This window comes from Halichoerus grypus, chromosome 11 (assembly GCF_964656455.1).
Source record: "Halichoerus grypus chromosome 11, mHalGry1.hap1.1, whole genome shotgun sequence".
Taxonomy (NCBI): Eukaryota; Metazoa; Chordata; class Mammalia; order Carnivora; family Phocidae; genus Halichoerus; species Halichoerus grypus.
The window spans coordinates 35,145,509-35,168,199 of record NC_135722.1 but is presented as its reverse complement, the minus strand read 5'-3'; the positions used below and the strand labels follow the sequence as shown (position 1 = coordinate 35,168,199).

The 22,691-nt window shown below is 36.8% G+C and overlaps 1 protein-coding gene across 1 annotated transcript in view; it reads left to right on the top strand.

Moving 5' to 3' along the window:
* Positions 1–22,691, top strand: part of GAS2 (growth arrest specific 2) — a 118,348-nt gene that overhangs the window by 62,080 nt on the left and 33,577 nt on the right. The window contains exon 6 of the mRNA XM_036117196.2: positions 5,498–5,605. Coding sequence (XP_035973089.1) covers positions 5,498–5,605 — 108 coding nt within the window. The remainder of the gene's footprint in view (positions 1–5,497; positions 5,606–22,691) is intronic.

Sequence of the window (22,691 nt, the reverse complement as noted above, 5' to 3'; positions counted from 1 at the left end):
TTCAACCTTGATGGTTTTGGTTCATGGTTCTTTGTTTCACAGATAAGAAGCCAGAGGCAGGAGAAGAGAACACCAACATACCACAGAGAACAGAGTTGCCCTTTGCTACCTGCCTGCTCTGGGCCAGGATCTATCATTGTTTTTCAAGGGCTCTTATTATCATAAGGCTCCTTTCTTGTTGGAGAAACTGAAGCAGGAATTGAATCACCTGCTGAGGGGAGAGGAGCTTAGATTCCAACTCAGTTTTGCTAACTGTCTGGGGTCCCCACCTCTCTCCTTAGCAGATTACTATCTTTGGCAGATTAGGGAATGTTTTCATAGACCCTCATAATCACAGCAAACAGATTCTGGGAGGAAGAGCAACCTGGATGAATTAAAACTCCCTAGCTCCTCTGCTGTCTGTTAAAAGTAGTTCTTGGTTATAAGAAGTGTGTTTGATTGTGTGCATGCATTCACTTCCCAGCACACAGACTGAGTGCAAATCTCAAAAGTACTTGGGCAGTTGTTCAAAAAATAGTTACCTCAGGGATGATAGACTGAAGTATGTCTCCTACATGGAAAGGTCCTCAGAAACTAGCACCAACCATAATGCACTTATATGGAATACGCAGGACTGAAAAGCAATGCTGGCCCATAGCTGAGAGTTTCCTTCTCTAGGGTCTGAGCTGCAAAGAGCTGGGAAAATGGCTGACTGACACTATAGGATGTGGAAGACAGATTGCCTCATCTTTTGCTTTTCCCCATGTGACACTATGGCCTATATTGCAGATTCAGAGAAGCAGAAGTACAACAATTTGACAGATTGAGAATTTCCATTTCTAAGGGCAGCCAAGTTAAAACTTACCTTATCAAGGTATTTTAGCCAATATCAGTTTAATTTCGTTTCTTTTGTTCAATCCACTCAGGAATTAAAGACTAGGAAGGGCATTTTAATCCAATGCCGTCTAAAAGGATTTTAAAATCACAGGACTGTTTTTAGGATTGGTCACATCCCTTCCTTGTCATAGTATTTCATTTTTATTGTGTAAGGAAATTGAACAACATATTGTATTAACAATAGGCAATGACATATTATTTATATATTGATGAGAATAATGTTCCTTCTCTCCTGGTTATACTTTTCTGATTCAACTTACTTTAGAGTAGGATGTTCCTTTAGACTTTCTTATAAATGTGTTTCTCTGGGGCTACTGTACTTGATTTTTGTTCTTTTCCTCTTAGCTGTCACCTCCGTTCACTTTCTCCGATGCATTAGAGGCAGAGTTTTGGCCAACTTCACCCTTAGCCTTTCAATGAGTGAATCACTGAATCAAATGAATTTCTTTAAAAGATTTTATTTTTATTTATTTATTCTAGCTGGAGAGAGAGAGAGAGATAGCACATGCGGGGAAGAGGAAGAGAAGGGGAGGGAGAGGGACAAACAGAGTCGGAACTGAGCCTGGATCCCGAGGCTGGGCTGGATCTCAAGACCCTGAGATCATGACCTGACCTGAAATCAAGAGTCAGACACTTCACCGACTGAGCCACCCAGGCGCCTCTCAAATGAATTTTTTAGTTTGCAAATTATGAGACCACTTTTTGGTGTTTGATACTGTTTACCATTCTCTTCTTGAAATTCTCCCCCTTAACATTATTGCTACCAGAATGATCAGCAAAAAATGCAACTCAGATTTGATTAAAATTATATAGGGTTCCCTTTCACATTCCAGGGTAACGCCCAAACTCATTGACATGCCACATAAACCCTCCATGTTCTGGCCCATTTTGTCTTTCCTGGACTTTTTACCCTGTGGACTTATTCTTGCATTCTGATGTATCCATTGTAAACATGCCTGCTAATCCCAGATTTCTAAGGTAATTTTATATCCTGTGTTTTTCCTCACTTGCCTTCCTCATCAGCCTTCTGCTTACTCAGCCTTTGAATATTCATATAAGTGCTTTTCCATCTTTTAAAATTCAGATTGCACAGCCTCCTGTATAAAGTTTTTGTCAGTAGCTATTATCCCAGGCAAAATTGACAAATTAGTTCTTGATGCCCCAAAGTTTTGTGTATATTTAATGAGGTATGTGCCTTCTTGGGCATAAATGCCCATTCTTCTCTAGGTGTGGTTCTTGGTCTTGATGACAGTATCAGATTTTATTCATCTATATCTATCCAATGGTATGCATACTGGATAAATTACCAATGTAGGTAATAAAAGTTTAAAAAAGCTTCTGCCTTTACCTGTTTATCAAGAAAAGCCATGTGCTCTGGAAATACGTGTACTCCTCAACCTTGCTGTAGCTTGGCAGATGGTGGAGAGATTGCCGCTTGAAGCCATTTACATCAACCTGGGAGAAGTAGCTAGAAGCAACTGGGTCCTTTTCTTCACCAGCTTTTCCCACGTGTGGCCATCCCTCACCAGCCTGTCCCATGTGTGGCCATCTCTCATCCCCCTTCCCTTGAGTAGGGGAGTGAAAGGACGGGAGAGAGAAGGTGGTGCAAAAAGTATGGAAGGGATTTTGGAAAAGTCTTGCCGGTACTCCAGTTGAGGAGTAGAATGAGATAGGTACTCTCTTTAAAATGGCATGACTGTTGGGGCGCCTGGGTGGCTCAGTCAGTTAAGCGTCTGCCTTCGGCTCAGGTCATGATCCCGGGGTCCTGGGATCGAGCACCACATCGGGCTCCCTGCTCAGCAGGGAGTCTGCTTCTCCCTCTCCCTCTGCCTCTCCCCCAGCTCATGCTCTCTCTCACTCTCTCTTGCTCTCTTTCAAATAAATAAAATCTTTAATAAATAAAATAAATAAATAAATAAATAAAATGGCATGACTGTTGCTCTGTGGTTGTTCTTTCTACTCCAAGTTCTGTTCTCTCACCTGCAAACCGTGAAGGGCATTTCGGAAGAGCTTGAAACCCCCTATAAGCTTTACTAAGTGGAGTTTGGGAACATAACCATCTGTTTAGCTAAGGGGTTTTAATTGAATGTAGGAAATGTGTCAAGTGGATATTTCTGTACTATTGCCAGATAGAATACTCTGTTCTGAAAGTCTTTAAACCAGCATTTCTCAAATAATGTTTAATCAAACACACCGCCAGAGGCCCCGTGGGGAAAAGAATTCCGTGGTTATGTTAGTTTGAGAAATATAGCTTACCATAGTCCCTGTCTAGAGTTTGGCAATGCACGCTGGCATATCAAAGGCAATAATGAGTTCTCTGAGAGGGTCTTGTTTAATCTGGAGTTTTCCAGATTTATCTGGCCACAGCAGTCTCTTGCAGGCTCCTTCACTCTACGTTTGGGGAAATTGCATTGAAATATTCACATTCTGGTTAAGTGATAGTTTTTCATTGGTGTGTTTTGTTTCAGGGACAGTGGAACAAAGAGAAAAATAACTTGGGCCTCACCCATGGTTTAAATCAGAGCTTCACATGTCAAATATAAAAAGGAAAGAGTTCCTATGGCAACTGCTTCGCTGTGTGTGAGGCATAAACAGCCATTGGGGAGTTGAAATTCTTGAGCGGCAGTGTGTGCTATAGAATAGGGGTATAAGATAGAGATTGCTTGCAAAGTCCCTGTGTTTTGTTAATAATATTAGCTATTTTTACTCTTTTATTTCATCAAAAAAAAAAGAAAGGAAAAGAAGGAGAATAAAGAGGGAGAGCAAAAGAAGAAGGGGAAAAGAAGAGAAAAGAATAAAGAGAAAGAAAAGCTGACCTAAGATATCATATTCCATGAACTGTTTCAACAATAACTACCAGTCTGAAACTTTTGGTGTATCCTCAAATTTCCTTAGGGAAATTGTGGAAAATTGAAAAAAAAAAGGTGACCCTTTATGCGGATAATCCATGCCACCTTTTTAAATCAAGATATCATCAGAGACACACACTGAATGTGGAGTCCATTCAGATTAATATATTCTCCAGATGTCCTGATAGAGGGAATCAGCTGTGATTTAAAAAAACAGGGTTGTGTTGAGTTCTCTGTTTGCCTTCACTCACGGTAAGCGCAGTCCCACACAATGAATTGAATACAGTTCTAAGAAACCATTCTTACTTTCTTCCTCTTCTCCATTAACTTCCTCAGTCTGGGGATGAGAGATAGTATAATTCTGAGTAATCAGGCTCCTCTTGAAATCCTATTTCAGCAGAAAATTGGCTGAGTTCCTGGCCAAAAACAGAACACCTGCCAGACTGACTTATCCCAAGGTAATATAAGAAGCACAGATGTCATCTGTCACTGTTGACTTAACAATATATTTCCACTACCCACAGTCTGGCCTTGTCTCTTCCATTTCTGCCTCCACCTCTCACACAACTACAAAAAAGCCCTTGATTTTAAAAAGCCAGTCCATTTTCAAAGCTAGGAAGGCAATGGAGAAGGGCAGGTCACTTGAGAATAGGTTTCTTGTATTTTCTTTCATTTAATACCAATAGTTTCTGTGTTTCATCTAAGAACACTTCAAGATGGAAACACTTACCATACATAATCATGATTGTCTTGTCTTAGCAGAGGAACTACTTGAACACCAATTTACTGCCTTGCCCAGTTCCTATGTGGCAGTGAAGGTGTGCCAAGCATGGGTCTCTTAAAATGTGCCAAGTCTGGGTCTCTTAAAATGTGTTTTTATGATGCTGACTGTCTGATTTTCTGCTGGATGGCCAAAGTCCTTTCTCCATCCCTCCCTTCCTTTCCTCTCTCCCTTCTTTCCGTCCTTCCTTTTTCATGGAAGCCCTTATTGTGGTGAAAAGATATGGTATAAATTAGCAATGGTATAAACTGAATATAATTTATATATATATATATTTATATGTACATACACTTTTACTTTAAAAACATTTTTACAAATACATTTAGAAAGAAATACACATAGAGGAACTCTGAGAACCGCCCACATTCACTGACCCCACCCTACCCCAGAATGTGGTTCATATCACTTAGACTATGTATTTTTTAAGGAGTACAGAGATAGATAAAATAGAGATGAAATCTGATATTCAGACATGGATTCCAAATGACATGTAAATTTTAAGATACTGCCACAAAAGTAGGTTTTGGTAGGTGAGAATTATTGACATGGAGTGAATTGCTGGGTGGCTCTGGGTGAAGTAGGGATGATTTCCTAAAGGAAATCTTAGAATTCAAAATAATATGAAACAGTAGGCTTGTTTTTTTAAAAAATAACAATTTAATTCTCACTTATTTTGAAAATGGTAAAATTAATATCATTAAAATTATAATGAGGAAATTTTGCCCTGTTAACATACATTCTATTCTAGCTTTCAATATGTTTATCTTGGCAACACAATGTACACAATCTTTTTAATTCTCCCCAAATGAGAACCTAGCTCATTATTCCTACACTGCCAATTGATTTGCTCATCATTATCCTCATGTCCATAGTTTGATATAGAACAAATTTAAAAGCATTAATGGTCCAGGGGCCTTTGAACTCATGGAACAAATTAATCTAAATGGAACCTGATTAAGGAAAATTGAACTTGCCTGCTCTTCTTTTTTAGGTGAAGCGAATTTCTGAAGATCCTCCTTGCAAATGCCCAAACAAATTCTGTGTGGAGAGGCTCTCTCAAGGAAGATACCGAGTGGGAGAAAAGATCCTCTTCATTAGGGTAAAGTTTTACTTTTCACTTGATATCTTGTCCTTTCTGAGACTATTCAGGACTTGAGTTGGGAATTACAGGGGAAATATGACCTGTAACTAAGCAGGAACTTTCCTTATGCTGCATACAGTTGGATTTGAAGATAGGAGGTATGAACATTGTTAATATATTATACATAATTACTACTGAGGGCTAAATAAATAGAACTATCTTTCTCTTTTTACATATATACAAACACACACACCAAACAGATCATAGAGATCGAATACAATTAGAAAAAGAAAAGTCAAATTCCTTTTTTTGTTTATACATTTAGTTTCAAAGGAACTAAACACCACGCCCCCTGCCCCCAGGCTCCAAACCCCATGGGAAAAAGAAAGAGTATTCTGCCCTGGTCTTCCATATCCCAAGTTTGGGAAATGATCGTCCTATTGGTCCTGGTAACTTTTCAAATGCCTTGAATCTGATTTTTTCAAGAAGTTTTGGTCATGAACCAGAGTGAGAATGCAAACTCATTACAATGGCATGGTTAACTAGTGACTGCCATTTCTTATTTCGTTCTCTGGGTTAGAATAAGGAAGCATGAATGTGTGCCAATGAATGTTCTGGTAGTCTGTGTCCATTTTACAATCATTTATGATCAGTAATATCCACTTTACTAATGAAAAATTGGACAAGATACCATGAGCAGTTTTAGGTTGTTATTAGCGGCTCAAAGTAACATTTCATGCTTTTCACTTGTGATCTTTTTTTGTGAATAATCAAGATAATTTCATCTCAAAATAAGTTTGTGACATTTCCTAAGACCAAGATTCTTCTTTTCAAAATTAAGAAAAATGAAAATATAGCACTCATATATTCCTAGAAATTAATAGTATTTTTCTTCCATATTTTTTAGTCATTTTTTAAAGAACAGAGGTTATGATTCAAAGGAACTATATTCTCTCATTTGAATAAGTTAAAATATCTTGCTTGTTATTTGTTTTGTGGAGCAGAAGGAATGTGTACAGCAAGTACCATCAATGAAAATTCGTAACAATACTCAAAATCAGTGATAACCCAGTATAAATTTTGTCAGTGTAAAGTTTTCTTAATGTCAACTTTTGACTGAAAGTTATTCATATGACAAATTTTTTTGAGGCTCTACAACATGTTATTTGAAGAAAAGTTTGATCATAATTAGCCTTCAAAAATAATGTTGATCGTTTTGTTTTTTAATCTAACTTTAGGGCCATGTTTATTGATTTTTTAAAAATTTCCAGGTAGTAATTGCTATTTTGCTTTGTAATGAAAATGAGAAAAATATAATGATATATGACGATTAGGGTTTTGAGAACAAATCTGGAAGAATGGCCTCACTAAGAGAGTTGCCCTAGTATTTGCTTATTGTTCTCTTGGTTTTATTACAAGAATAACATATGCTGCCTTCTTTCGCTTTAGTACATTAAAAAATAATAATTTGGCATCTCTACAGATGTGTTTAAATTTTACTAGGTTGACCTTTCTCGGGATAGCCTTTCTTGAGACTCAGACTTCTTGAGAATGTTAGTCCCTAGAGCCTAGAATCAAAACCTAGGGCTTCATTTATTTACATAATTATTGCTTTTTATTTTAGAAGTGTTGGCAAACACATGATTAATAAATTAGATACTTTTCCCTATAATGTAGCGTAAAATCTTTAAGCAAAAATATGTATCACATATGTCTATTTGTGTCAGGTCTTCCATATTTAGTCAATGGTTGGAGAATTTGATATCCATATTTATGAATAAGATAAATTTATATCACATTGGACATTTAAGGTATTTTTTGATGTTCTGTTTTTCTATTCAGAAAATAGTTTCCTTTTGGTGAAAGCCTTTTCCTGTATTGTTTATGGAGGAAATGAGATTTGCTTTACTGAAAAGAATTACATCGAAGTCCTGAGTGATAGCATTTGAATTTAATACCAGTTAACACAGCATACACATATTGGACACATTCAGTTTCATGCTTCTGATGTTCTGAGTGAGGCTGCAATAAGAGAATATGGTCATTCCTGATTGGCCCAGCAAGTTATGGAATCACTCAGCTATAACACGTGCTGTAGAGCAGTGTTGTAATTAACTACACTAATCTTCTCTTTTTACACTGTCCACAGGTAATTTACACTGTTTTTTTTTTTTTACAACAGGTTTTACTTTATTTTTTATTTTTATTTATTTTTATTATTATGTTCAATTAGCCAGCATATAGTACATAATTAGTTTTTGACGTAGTGTTCAACGGTTCATTAGGTGCATATAACAGGTTTTACTTTAAAAGTGGCCCATTTTTTTCAAATCCTTTTGAAAACAAACTTACTATCACTGCATAAATTGGAAACTAAAACTATTTGTCAGAAAAGGAAAATATCCATTAATATGTATTCATTGAAATTCTTATCCTTCAGCTTGCTAGGGGTCCATTTCCACCCTGATGGAGTAAACTGATTTTAAAAAGGCCGCTCTCCTTGTCTCTGTTTTCCCTAGAGGCCTTCACCTCCCATTCTACTGAGTTTAGGAACTGAAATTTCACATGAAGACCATATGCACCTTTCGTTACATGTTATCTCCCTATTTATTCTTCTAAACTGAATGGACAAGCTAAAAAAAAAGTCTTATTGATATGTATACACTTTGGCTAGTACTTTTTGATTTGTGGCTTGGACTATAATTAATTGTCATTCCGCACTCACTCACTATAAGGAGCTGAGAGTTATGACTCAAAAATGCTTAGAGGTATTGGTTTTCAAGTGATCATATGGTTGTTGCTGCTAATATTTTAACTTTAGTTTGCTCTGAACACCTGGATTAAGTACTAAGTGCTTATAGTCAGAATCTCAAACACACTAGGGGAGTGATTGCCTGACTGTCTCTGCATTGCCGTCTTGTGTTTCTTATGTTTGTATTTTTAACATTGGCATATTTTAAAATTTGCCATATCTCTTTTGAGGCTGCAAGGTGGGGTCATATTTACTACATAAGTAGATGCATTTATGCATATGATTCTATAAAACATACATACAGTGAAATATACATGGTATATTAATTATATTAGTGTTTATCCCTTAGTTTTCTGTTCATTCTGAGGGCAGTAGTGTTTTCATATGGCCATAATGAACCTGTCCATGCAAAGAACAATTTTGAGTCACTTGAGGCTTGTTAGGACTGTTGACTTAGCTCTTACTTAAAGATAACACAATTACTAAAACACTAACTGAGAAAAAACCATCCCTTAGAAAGTCATAAATACAAGATTATCTTAATCTTAAAAGATTCTCATATTTTTACTCTTGATCTACTCTTCTCAATATAAACCAGAGTTAATAAGTTCATTGCCAACTAGATTTCAAGGTTTGTTGACAACACCCAATCACTTATGTATGGTTTTATTATTATTATGTATCTGAACACAACGTCTCTTTCTACACTCAAAGAGATACAATGACAACAAATAAGAATGAAAAATACAAGAATGTTTGCAGATGACAGAGAAAGAGCCGGGAAGACATCTTCTGCAGAAGATATCTTTGCTAAGCATATGTCTTATTTGTGGGTTTCTAGAACCCAGTGTATGAATAGCTACTTTGCATATCTGGCTATCTAATGCTTACTTATATACATGCATCTATATGCTTATGTGAGCATGTTTATTTATACGTATATGTCTCCATTTAAGGGTGAGGGATTAATCTCTACCCAAATATGAAGAATCCTTTAATTCAAGGGAGAACCTCTGAGATTTTTGACTGTGGCTTTTAGGCAAACAGCTAATAATCCCCTGCCAAAGTCAGAATGCTCTTGTTTCTAACTTATCAAAAACAATTTTTTGAAGCCAGATTTTTGCCCTACATCTTCCAATGACTGACATTGTTTTTGAACTGTCTGTTGGACAAGCAAGCTACGTGCAGCTAATTTGTATCTGCATAGTGCAGATACACATTTACCCTGCTCCAAGGTATAAATATTTCAGTTAGTTTTCAGTGACTTTTGAAATTGGACAATGATGATAAAAGCTTCTTGTTGATTTCTGTGGTAACAGATGTTTGGATCTTACCCTTTAGCCATGGTGTCTGTATCCTTGAAATATAAATAGATGGATCTGAGGCCTCGAGTTGTGATTTTGAGGAGAAAAGTATGAATTTTCCATTGTCATATTTTTCAGTTAGCTGGTTTCTATCCAGGCTTCAAGTATCAAGAAGTCAGGTGGCAATATAAATTTGTATAAGCTTGTAGGAAAGATTTTCAGAAATATGTCTTAGATGCCGTAAAAAGGTACTATTTGATTTGTCAATCCCAACTCGATGATAATATTCTATTTAAATAAAAATAATTATTTAAAGTGATCTCCCTGAGGGGCACCTGGCTGGCTCAGTTGGTAGAGCATGCGACTCTTAATCTTGGGGTCATGAGTTCAAGCCCCACATTGGGCGTAGAGCTTACTTAACAAAAGAAAAAATACACTAAAAAAAAAAAAAAATCTCCCAGATAAGCAGCATTCGCATCATCTGGGAACTTGGTGGAATTGCAAATTCCTGGGCCTCACCTGAGTTGGGGCCCAGCCACCTGTACTTTAACAAGGTGTCCGGGTAATTCTGCTGCGTGCTGAAATTTGAAACCACTAATCCAAAAGATGGGAAGAACTATATGAAGGAGATTTGTTGTACCACAGCACAATTAGAAGTACTTTGCATGTCTGATCATGCCAAAATACTGGTTGTTCAGATACCAGAAAGGATCATTTTGAAGACTTCTATGTATCATTGTGAGGAAATACTGAAGATATGATGTTAACTAGAAAAAAACTAGACTTTGGGCGCCTGGGTGGCTCAGTCGTTAAGCGTCTGCCTTCAGCTCAGGTCATGATCTCAGGGTCCTGGGATAGAGCCCTGCATTGGGCTCCCTGCTCCGCGGGAAGCCTGCTTCTCCCTCTCCCACTCCCCCTGCTTGTATTCCCTCTCTCGCTGTCTCTCTCTCTCTGTTGAAAAATAAATAAAATCTTAAAAAAAAAAAGAAAGAAAAAAGAAAAAACTAGACTTTTAAATTGTATTTACATATAAAATATCTCTGTAAACATTATATATAATTATGATTAAGGCTTAAAGGGAACAAAAATAATTATTAAACATTTTTTAATTTTTGAGGGCATAGAATTATGAATGAACTAATTTTTTGTTCTGCATTTATTCCTGATGATGACATTAAAAATATGAACTCTTTAAAAGAAGAAAAGTCAGCAACCTGATACAATTGCAAATTTGAAAAGCAATAAAGAGACTTCTAAAGGGTGTCAGATTAATTAGCTGATTGTTCCTTTTTCTGGTCATTGGCTAAGCTTCCCATGTTCTGGAAAAGGGTAAGGAGGTTTATTGGAATCGTGGTGTTATTTAGATGAGGGAGGACTTTGCATTTTGTGGCGAACTTGCAGCATAGTGTTTCCTTGGATGAAGCCCTCACCTTTTCTTATCTCTCTTTACTATTTTATCTCTCCATTTTGAAAACTGACTCAAATTATTTTGGGTTAGCACAAGGAAACATGCAAACATCTGGATAATGTTCCTTCTTGCAGACCCCATCTGTGAGCCATATACTCAGTTTTCTCTCTCCTACTCATTAAAGCTTTAATCCTTTGATATCCCTTTCCTTTCTGACTCAATTTTCAGTGACATGCAAATGGCCTAATGCAACAAACTGAACTCTGTTAATGCATGAAATAGATGTAAATGGTTCTAATGAGTAGAACATCCATGGGGCAGGATCTTTACACTTAACATAGTTGCTCTAATATCCTGGTAGTAGGACATTCTGGCAAGAAATAGCAAGCCAGTGGGATCCATTGTGAGGTAGCTGACTTTCTGTGCTACTTGATTTGGGCACTAATATGCTGAATAGTCTTTTACTTAATTACAATTTGTCACTACCCTAACGTTGTACTTTAGCATGGTTCGAAGTGTGTTCCAAGGAAAGGTGTTCAGAGAAATTATTTGTAAATAACAGTTATCATGCTAAAGAGTTTAAACAGGCGTCTTTAAGCACTCTTATTATTGAACTGACTCTATTAGCCTCTGAGCACCTGATGGATCTCATTTTAACCTCTCATCCTGGGGTGGTAGAGACTCTTGCTGTTCCCATTTGACAGATGACGAAGCTGAAACACGGAGGTTGAATAACTTCCCAAAGTGATAAGCTAATGAGTGGCAAAAGTGGCATTCACAGGCCTAACTCCCGGTCAGTGCTCTTGACCACAAAGCAATATTGATTTATGTATCTGGGATTATCTGGGATTTCTTGGAGGGTTGAATTGCTCATGGGACCTACTAAGTCCTAGAGTGAGATGTACTATGTAGCATTTTCTAAATGTATCTGGCCATAGAAATGTTCCCTCTCCTGGCTTTTTTTTCCCCCCAGAGCATCATCCTGGGCTAGGAGGCCATGAAAACATACTTTGGGAAAACTATTATCAATTGAAGCAAGTGAAAAAAAAAGAATTTGTAACATAGAATTATATTGAAAGTTTTCTACCTTTTGCCAGAGTTAAAATCTGTCTATCTTAAAGTACTGCTAAGAATTATTGAATTTATAGTCATTTTTACCTTCAAGTTCCATTTGGAAACTATGATTCAAGGAAATGACTGGAAGATCCTTAAAGGAAAAACAGCTAAAATGTAAGAAGTATCATTTGTACTAGGCATTTCAGCAGGGGCTTTCTATGCAGTCTCACCGGATTCTCTCCACCCCACAGCTGGTTCTGAAATTGCTTTTATCTTTTTGTTACAGATGAAATACAAAGTCTTAGAGGGCTTAAGGTCTCAAGTAAGTAGTATGATGAACAAATTGAAGTCCCAACTGCCAAACACATAACACACTCCACTCCAAGCTGCCTCCCTGGGGCATGTCCATTAAATGCAAATATTTTATTCACAAAGCTAGTCCTCTAAAAAGGACCTGCACCTTTTACAATATATTTAAGGCTCAGCTACATAGTAGTGTATTCCTTATATCATTTTTACTTTAAAAATGCTCCAAATTCAGAGGTCATTACAATTGCATAATCAATAGTGCCTGCTATAAAGAAAGGCATATAATGTGTTTGTCTGACTGTATTATGATAGTGATAAAAATTATAACAATATTTATTAGGATTAGGTGTTTACTTGTATGCCAGATGCTGTTCAAAATACTTTATATGGCCTATGTTGTTTAATAGGTGAAACTAAGCAGAATTCTCTATAAAATATATTATCTGTCCTGATATCTTTTTCATAGAAGTCAGAATTTAATTCTTCTAGGTTACCAGTAGAGTCTTGTGGAATCTTCTTGCTAATTGTAGATTATTTTTAAAGTGGATTAATATTATTTCAAGACATTTTTATAGCAGACCTTCACAGTTGGGTAAAACCTTCATATGAGATTCCATGCTAACACTCTAATGGTTCAAGGTATTTTCCCCCCACATTTTGAGAAATGTGACTACTTGAGGAGCCTAAAGAAAAGACAATGAATAATTTAGTTGGAAGTCAGCAAAGGAATTTGAAATCTTATGGAGTCACCTTCTTAATACTACTTTTGAATTACACCATCTCCTATCAATGGAAATGTCAAACACCTTGTTATTGATTCTTTGTAATTTCTTATTTACCATATAAATTCTTCAGGTTTATACCTGTGTGGTAAAGATCAATTCACTGTAACAAACCAGGCAAGAGAGGCACACAAGCTCGGTTGCCATAGCAACCCAACCTGGCGGTGTCTTCTGGGACTGGCTCTAAGGGAAGGTCCAATGATAGCGAGTGATATTACTTTCTTTAGTGTTCTTATGACACATATTGATTTACTGTGAGTAAAACGTAGCTGGGTTTAAATTGCATACCTTTCCCGGTAATGAAAAATGGCCTGTTGGGTAAAAATGCAAAGGAGTTTTAAACAAGTAGCAGGGAAAATAAAACTTTCATTTATCTTAGTGGAAACATTGCACAAACAGCCATTACTCAGCAGCTGGATGTTGAAAATTCATTTTTTTGAGTAACATGAATATAAACCTTTTATCTAATTTAGTAATTTATGCAAGCAGTGATTATGATTTCAAAACTATCTCATGGCTTATATTCTTTTCAATGAAAAAAATCTGGCTGCGTTTGCCTCTTATATATGTAAAATGTTAGGCAGCATTTATAGTGCTCTAATCTATGGTGAGAGAAGCCTGGCTGTTATTAGAACATGAATATTTCCAAATTGAGTCCCTTTCTTTGCCCAACTGCCTCAAAACTGAACACTAATTCAGGAAAGCAAGCAACGGTATTTAAAATGTAGTCAAACACTTTAATTTCAGATTTTAAATTCTTTTTTTTGTAGTATTTTGCTCCATTAAAGACACTTCCATTTGTCTGTAATTTATTCATGTTCAATGAGGCTGGGCTAATAACATGGATATAATTTGGTATACACTTCATAATTTGGATACACTTTGGTAACACATCTCTCAAAGGACTTTGCAAATGTTAATAAGTCCTCTTCACCTCTTTTTCCTGAGAAAAGCATAGATCTTGGATGAATGCAAAATAAATAGTGATTAACCTTTGCTGTAAAAAAATTAGCTGATAGAGTACTGTCTTTCTGAGATTTATCACTTGAGTTTGAAAACCTTTAAGCATGGAGAAATTCAAACTTGACTTTGTTCAAGATGACACCACTTTGAAAGCAAGAAAAAAAAATGCAATTTGATATCTCTTACAAGAATGGAAAGATTAGCTAATATATTGGGACAGTTCTCTATATTCTTATTGGAGAATTCACTGCTCCTTTCAATGAAATGTTGAAAGGTATATCAAGTGTGAAGAACAATAAATAAATGAGAACTCAAAACCAAAGTCCCCTTTCCCCTGAGAATTTGTCACTATTGGCCACTTAGCATTGAGAAGGTTTTTAAAAATTGTGTGTACTTTTCAGCTGACATGATAAGCATTTTTTTTAAAGACTTTATTTATTTATTTGACAGAGAGAGAGACAGCGAGAGTGGGAACAGAAGCAGGGGGAGTGGGAGAGGGAGAAGCAGGCTCCCCGCCGAGCAGTTAGCCCAATGCGGGACTCGATCCCAGGACCCTGGGATCGTGACCTGAGCTGAAGGCAGACGCTTAACGACTGAGCCACCCAGGTGCCCCAACATGATAAGCATTTTTATTCATCTCCAATGAGATTTACCATAGATTTACCATGCCTTTAAGTTGTACAATACATGTGTTACTCTCTTTCACCTTGAATGACTTTCTTTTGCCATCGTACTGCATCTAAACAAATGGACAATTTTTTTCCACTGGCCACAAATCAAAATTATTTAAACTTACAGAAGGATTGGAAAATTAAATGGTTTCATTGAAGAAAAGCTCAGATCCTATGATCTACATTTCCAATTTCTGTATCACTATAGCCTTCCTGCCATTAAGATAAATTTGCATGTGTGTATGTCTTATATAGTAATATGTGTGTGTATATGTGTATATACACATACATGTATGTATATGTAATGAAAAGGCGCACTATTGAGTTGAATTTGTTCAGTGACTTGGCATTTTGATTGTTAAAAAGTTCTCAAGCTGATTTTTCAAGTCAAGGATTTTGTGAAAAAAAAAAAAAAACACCTTTTTTTGGGTCTATATTTCCTTACATATACTATTTACCACTCACTGAATGTTTTCTGTGTGTCAGTTGGTTTTCTAAGTACTTTCCTTGGATTCTTTTATTTAGCCCTCATAACTGTTTGAGATAGGCACTACTGTTATCTCTGCTTGAACAGTAAGGAAACCAAGCATTAGTGAGTTAATTACTTGCCAAACATCACAAAGCTCTAACAGTCAAACTTTGTTTGAATTCAACATATCTGATTTCAGGGCCCATGGTTTTAACTGTACATTACTCATTCTCCTTCAGATCATCTAGTCTTTAGGCAAGTGATGTTGTGAGTATTGCTGCTCAACTTTTCAGCATCCACTGCTAAAGTGACCCACACTTCATGTGCGGCTCCTAATTTGCTTAGGCCTTTGTGGGTGTGCTCTGACAAATGGAATTGAATAGTTAACCCCTGTTGGAGTGTCAGAAGAGTACCCAGGAAACAAAGAGTCTTATAAAAAAAATCAGAAAAACCAGCCAGAATGGTTTTCACATTGTTCAACATATTCATTGATTTTCTTTTCAATATATTGACCAGATTTGTAAAGTCTTCCAGAAGCCAAAGTTTATTCTGGAAATGAAGATACTAAGGAACATTTTCAAGTTACCGTAATTGTATATTTCCATATTTCCAATTCCAATTTGCTTTTATGCAGTTAAGATTAAGGCCCTTAATCTGATTATGTATGAAAGGATTTCCTACACATGCTATGGTGGAGTAGGGAGGTGAAATTGTCTTTTGTATCTTTTTATATTCTTATTAAAGGGTCTAAATTAGACTTATGATGAAGTGCAACCTGAACATTTTTGGTATAGAGATTGATGCTTTTGAAAGCAAGTTCCCTAGAAATGGATACCATTTTAAAATAACATTTGTTCCTAACTTTTTATCCTGGTACTTCATGGTGGTTGAGTATATCTTACTTCTGTATGATTTGTAAAGTACATTCACCTATACGTCATCTCATTTTATTTTCATTACTACTCTGTGAGAAAAATCAGTGTGATTGTTAATTTATACATCCTACTGATGAGGAAACTATAAGTAATAGAGATTTAATAACTTTCCCAAGGTAATCTAGCTAGCAAGTGATTGATCCAGGGTTAAATAATATATTTTTATATATTAAATTCCATATATTTTAAGTTTCACACAATAAAATTTCCCTTTGAGTTTTTTTTTATTTTAACATCAGTTAAAACGCTTAGTTGTTCACTGTTTTTTTAATTTAAGGATCATTGGCCTTGCTTGCAAAGTAGACATTTCATAGTAATGAGATCGTAAAGTTTGTAAGATTTTTATCTTCCTTCCTTTTGTCATCATCCCAACAAAAACATTTCTTGGCTTATATGTTCTATGCTGATATAAATGTGAGTGATTTTTAGTGATTAATATCAATTATTTTTGCAAAGGGGAAAGAAATGAAACAATTATACCCAATGTGTAATGTTCTTGAGTTATTGATGAGCCTTCTAGAAGCCGAAGAACAAACCAGTGAAATATCCTGTCATTGTAAACTGTACATAATTAGGGGTGCCTGGCTGGCTCAGTAAGTCGGTAGAGCATGGAACTCTTAATCCCAGTGTCATAAGTTCGAGCTCCATGTTGGGCATGGAGCCTACCTAAAAATTAAATAAATAAATAAATAAATAAATAAATAAATAAATAGTACACAATTATTCCATGGGTTCAAGTTGCATAAACAGTTTGTAGCAAGATTCATTAAGAGACACTTTGCAAATGTGGCCATCCTGAGTTTGTATGGAATGTAGTCAAGATGGCGGAAGTTTTTTATTACAACATTGACTATAATAAATTAGGACTCGTTTATTTAGTATTACCTTTTTCATAAAATCAGTTAGTTAAGTGTATGCATGACTCGATCCTTTTAGACTGCCTTGCATTTCTCCTCTAAACTTGGCCTTTTGAATTTCAGTTCCTCACTAAAAACATGAACTCTCAGTCCTGGACCCAAAGGTGCCGTCATCACCTAACTGCCAAGCGTTTCATTGCAAGAGCCTTACTGGTTCACATCAAATTTTAGTTCACTGGAATGGTGTGTTCCAATTTTATTAGTATTAACATTTTCATTTGAGGCTGGGTTGTGTGTTGTTTTAGAATATATTCTGCCAATTCCTGCCATCTTGTTAGAAGCAGACTAAGATCTTGAGGAAATCTTTGCATAGATTTTGGGAAGAACAAGGTATAAGAATTTGATTTTAACATTGGCCTTAGGATATATACTCAATTTGCTTTATAGCAAAAATCCTGATATTACCAAAAAAATCCAAATCCTGGTGAGTTACTTAGCAATATTTTCCCTGTTTCCCTAAAAGAACACCAGCAAGAAATCATTACATTATGACATTAGTCTTCTAGTTATAGCTTTCTTTTACATTGTCATTTCTTCCACACACTTGCTTCTCTTACCAACTTCGAATCTTCCTGCACTACACTCACACATTGTTCTTCTAATGCTCTTGGCTATTATAAAGAAATGCGTTCTTTTTACCCCAGAGTTCTTATAATCTACTTTGTGTTATAGAAAAATTTTAGGGGACTATAAACTCTGTGGGAAAAAAATTATAATTACTCAAGATATCTCCATATAAAGGGCATTTTCATCCTCTTTTTAAACCAACCCATCCAATGTTAGATCCATTGTTTCCCTTGGTTAATAGTCTCTTTTGTTCTGAACATGCCATTTGTCTTTTTTTTTCTTTTTGAAATCCAGCCTCAGAGAATATGTGAGGCAGAAATAATTAAGTAGTCTGTCTGAAGCCTCATTTGAAGGCAGGTAAAGGGCAAGGATGATTTCAAATCTCTCTTCCAACTTTGGCATTAGGCATAAGGTCTCCAAGAATCACAGTCTAAAATGGCAACACCCAGACAAATAGTTACCCATTAATTTGTCATCATCCACCAGTGTGTTAGCCATGATAATGTTATTCAGTCCATGATTTTGTTTTTAAATAATCGTGGTGTTTTGAAGTCCTGGGATGACAGAAAAATGATGGAAACTTATATGGCACACAGAACCTTAGGAGTATTATTAATGTCTCATTGCCTGCCCACCTGATAGGACTAAGGCTAAGGTGGGCTTCAGCCTTGCACAGAGAGGCACTTTGGACCCCAAAGTATATGTCATCAAATTCCTTTCCCATCATGATGTCCACAAAATGCCTTTCTACCTCTTCTGTATCTGCAGTCAACATGACAAGGAATTAGAAGTGTACTTGGAAGCTAAGAGAGTAATGTCTCTCATAATCAACCTTGAAAATCTTATCTATCTCCTGTATTTACTCAATATCTTAAAACAAAAAGAAATTTCCCAGTGAGCACTAAAAGAATTCCAGAGAAACTTGAATTTTAATTGATATCTTGGCACCAAAGATTGAACAGGATCTTCCTTCATGTATAGCATCCTTAGATCTGATGGATAACACACTGGCATATACCAACTAGAGGAAAAGTAAGGATGGAATATTCTAGACATAAGAGTTCCCTCTTTTAATAATAAAAAAATTACAGCCAAGATAGTATCCAATCATGGGAAGGGAAACAAATATTTCCCAAGAATGACTTTACTTTGGAACTCTGATGCTTAGGCAGAGAATCTGGATATGTCCTTCAATTCTGATTAAAGAATTTTCAGTAAATGACTTTTCAGGTAAGCTAGGTGTCTCCTTGTGAGTATGTGACAATTGTGAGATTAGAATTCTACATACATTTAAAATTACAACAGAAGGAAGTGGTAGAGTATCTTGTGTGTCACACAATTTTCTGAGGGTGAACAAAATGGTAGGGCCTTGAGTAAAAGCAAGAGGCCCAAATGAATAAGGAGAATGGGCACCAGTGAAGTCAAAACAAGATGGCAGGATTTTCCCCTAAAATAGGAAGTTTCGTGCAGAAAATACATACTTCACTTATTTAATTTTCTCTAGGATTTCATTAGATCTTCTCTAGAGTGTGGTATGCTTTTCTTATGGAATCGAGACCCAGACTTGATGTCTCTTTCCCCGGCAAAATTATTTCCTTGCACATATCTCATGTTTATAATAAGAGCTCTGAGCAAGGAGCAGAAGACCGAAGGACTCCAGAAAATAGATCGTTCCAACGTGTGTGTTTTAAAATGTCAATGGCCAGCACAGTCTACAATTCCCAGTCCGTGTATGCTTCTGTTATCACTGACCGTGGATTATTAGGCAAGAAAACGTCCCTTCACTCTAGGATACAGGGCAATAGAAGAATCATTCTTACTGCAACTTGACAAGAAGGGTTTTCACTAATCTTGTCACAAAAGATCCCAGTTTGCATTTTCAGGTGATGTTCGTGTCCTTCTCTGCAATGGAGACGAAGAGCATTTTATGAACTTCGTATCTTCTTGTTTCAGTAGGGTCTTCATGGTTGTGACTATGTCTCCACAGCCAAAGCAAAGCAGACATTTAAGGTAATTACTTAGATAATTAAGGGGGAAACCTCTCCACTTTGCTTTCACTGTGGAGCCTTGGCCTCCAATCAAAGAAGGGAAGTTGGGCACCCAAGTGTGAATATTGTACCCGCTTGAAAATTTTCAGCAAGGTCTTAAAATGCTGTTTCTTCTTTGGTTTTCCCATAATACTTTGTAAAAATAGCAACATGGGGCTTATTGTGCATGGGTCGCAGGCAGTAACCTAGTGATTTCTGTCTTTTCTTAGTACAGTTTTCACGCTCCAGTGTGTTCCTTCACTGAGCTTATTATTAGAATTATTTGAAAATATAAACCTGGACTTGGCTTCTGTATCAGCTTAGTCTTTGCTTTAAAATATTTGAAAGAATACACTTGTGGGATAAAAATGAAACACAATATCATTTCATAATATTTCCATGCTATTCCCATTGCACAAATTGCCCTTTGTGGTTTAACACATGGAACCTCGTGGACCCTTGCCAAATTTTTGCTTCTGACATCACACCTAACCTCCCGATGTATCAGCAGTTCTTTAATGAACACATGTGATTTACCACGTTAGTACAATAAAAGCTAAAGAATTTGGGAATGGGATAGGGCGTGAGTTTGATGCCTTGAGGTTGCCAGTGTAAATAGAAATGTTGGCTCATTTTTAATTTTTAAGTATCAACAATTATGATCTAGAAAAAACAGATTACTCAAGTAACTCTTATCTATTCCACAAAACCATAAAATGGTTGTTAGAAAAGCCCCATTTTGTAAATACTCCTTTAAACCAGATGACTATATCTTGAAGCTAGTTATGAGAATTAGTCTAGATTTCTAAAGTATTGTTAAATGCATTTCTTTATCCATAATTTGTCCCATGATTCATTTACCAAACACATGAGGGTGTGCTGTGTGCAAAGAACTACCAGAAATCCTGAGGATACGCTTGCTCTATATATAAGCTCTGTTTCTTTATAAGGATCGTGCTTAACAATGTAAATAATGGTCATATACTGCTAATAATTTTGATGATGAAATAGAATTTAATTGGTTATCCTTATTAATAATTGACAAGTAAGAGAGAGAGATGAGTTCCCATAAAGTCACTTCTAAAATCTCAATTAACCTGAGAATGTTATTGAACATCAGAGTGCGGGACCGAGTTGGGGGGCAGAAACACCGGGTGTAAACTTTTTTTGGACCTGTTTGCAAGATGTTGCATAAGGACTTTGTGACGCAAGTTGCTACTAAGTGAAGGTGAAATCCAAATCAGGTGTGCCAATCTGGCTGTGACAACCTTGACTCCCATCTATCACCAAAGATGATTGAACCACTCTTGCTGTCTGGGGGCAGTTTCCCTCATCGCTGTTCAGATGTCACTTAGTTAAAGAAGAAGATGTTGTCCTACAGGTTTTCTTCATTCAAAGAATATGAGTGACTGCTCTTTTCACTACTTCAATCGCTACACCTCTCCTTGCTTCCCTGAAAATTAATTTTTTAAAAAGTTTAAAAAAATCCATGGTGCCTCCTGAGATCACACTAACTTCAAAGATTTTTAAAGGGGCATGTAGATTGCACTAAAAGTCAGGAATGTGATTACCTGCTAGCCCACATCATGATTCTTCCTATTTTAAGGGTGAGTCTCTATAGAATATCTTTGAAGTTAGTGTGATCTCAGAAGGCACTGTGGATTTTATAGGGGAGTTTTGTAGTGAAGCTGGTATGCCAGTTCTTTGGGGGGAAATTCACATCTCCCTTTGGGGCGGCTAAAACCTGTGCAGGGTTCTCTTCTCCCTTTTTCTCTGTCTTCTTGTCTTTCCCCAGAGAAGATGCGTAGAGCAAGGGAGTATAATTTGCCAGGTTTTTTAAGGTGGCATCCCTATCCTGGTTCCTTGTTCTTCTTTCTCTGTAAGTACAGACATAGAATGACAACACTGGCATTGTCTTCATTGGAGTGAAAGGAGCTAACATCAACATCTAGACTTGCTTCCTGGAGGCATTTCTCAGAGATCATATAATGCCCAAAGAAAGAGTTTGGAGCTAAGCTTTATCATTTGGTAGGTATGGTCCTTTCAGGAGTTATTTCTCCTTTGACTCTTGGGCCCAGGAGGTTCTTGGAAAGTACTAAGAGCTTTCTAGACAGTGGCAAACAGGATTTAGGAAGCTTTGTCACAGCTTAGACCCAAGGGCTGACATCCCTGGAGGCCAGCAGAGGCCAACCCCCTAATTCTTCCTCCTCCTGGAGGTTGTAATCTGTAATCTGCCTCTTGTGGTTCCACTTTGCTTTCACACTGTTCCCTGGAGGGAGCTCAAGCTATAGCCTTTTTGATTCCTGCAGGGGAGGCTGTCAAGCTATCCTCTTTCTTGAGTCTCATTAGCCAAGTCTGCACCCAGTTTCCAGTTTTCCCTGTCTCGTTTCAGACACCTTTCCACAGGTGGGACTTATGCTCTAATCCTCTTCCCTCTTCATATCCAGGGCCACACCTCAATCCTCGTCTCTCCAATTTAGACCACCTTGGAATCTGGCCAGGTCTATATAGGCCTAGAATTGGCCACCTGCCTTGGAACTTACTTGGTATGAACTCTTGTTCTCTCTGAAGCAAGATTATCTTTTCTGCCTGTTGTTGCTCGCACTTGTTACATCAATTCTTTTTTACCCCCAAAATGTCACTCGCCACAGCAGGTTATAAAAAAGATGCCAGGCATCCTTTTAACCATTTAGATCACAGCACTTTCCACATAACCAGAGGCTTGTGCAGGAGGTGTTGAGGTACTTAAAAGACCTCCACCCAGGACATTGCCAGTTAAATACATCAAATTTCCATTTTCATTTTATGCACAATTTCATATTCAATGATCTTCAAACCAATTTACTCTGTAACAAGTATCTCTCCAGAATAACCCAGTGCTTTCTCATATTACCAGGTGTTGGAGCTGCTGCAAGGGGCTTATCTTCATCCGTGTTCTCTCCCT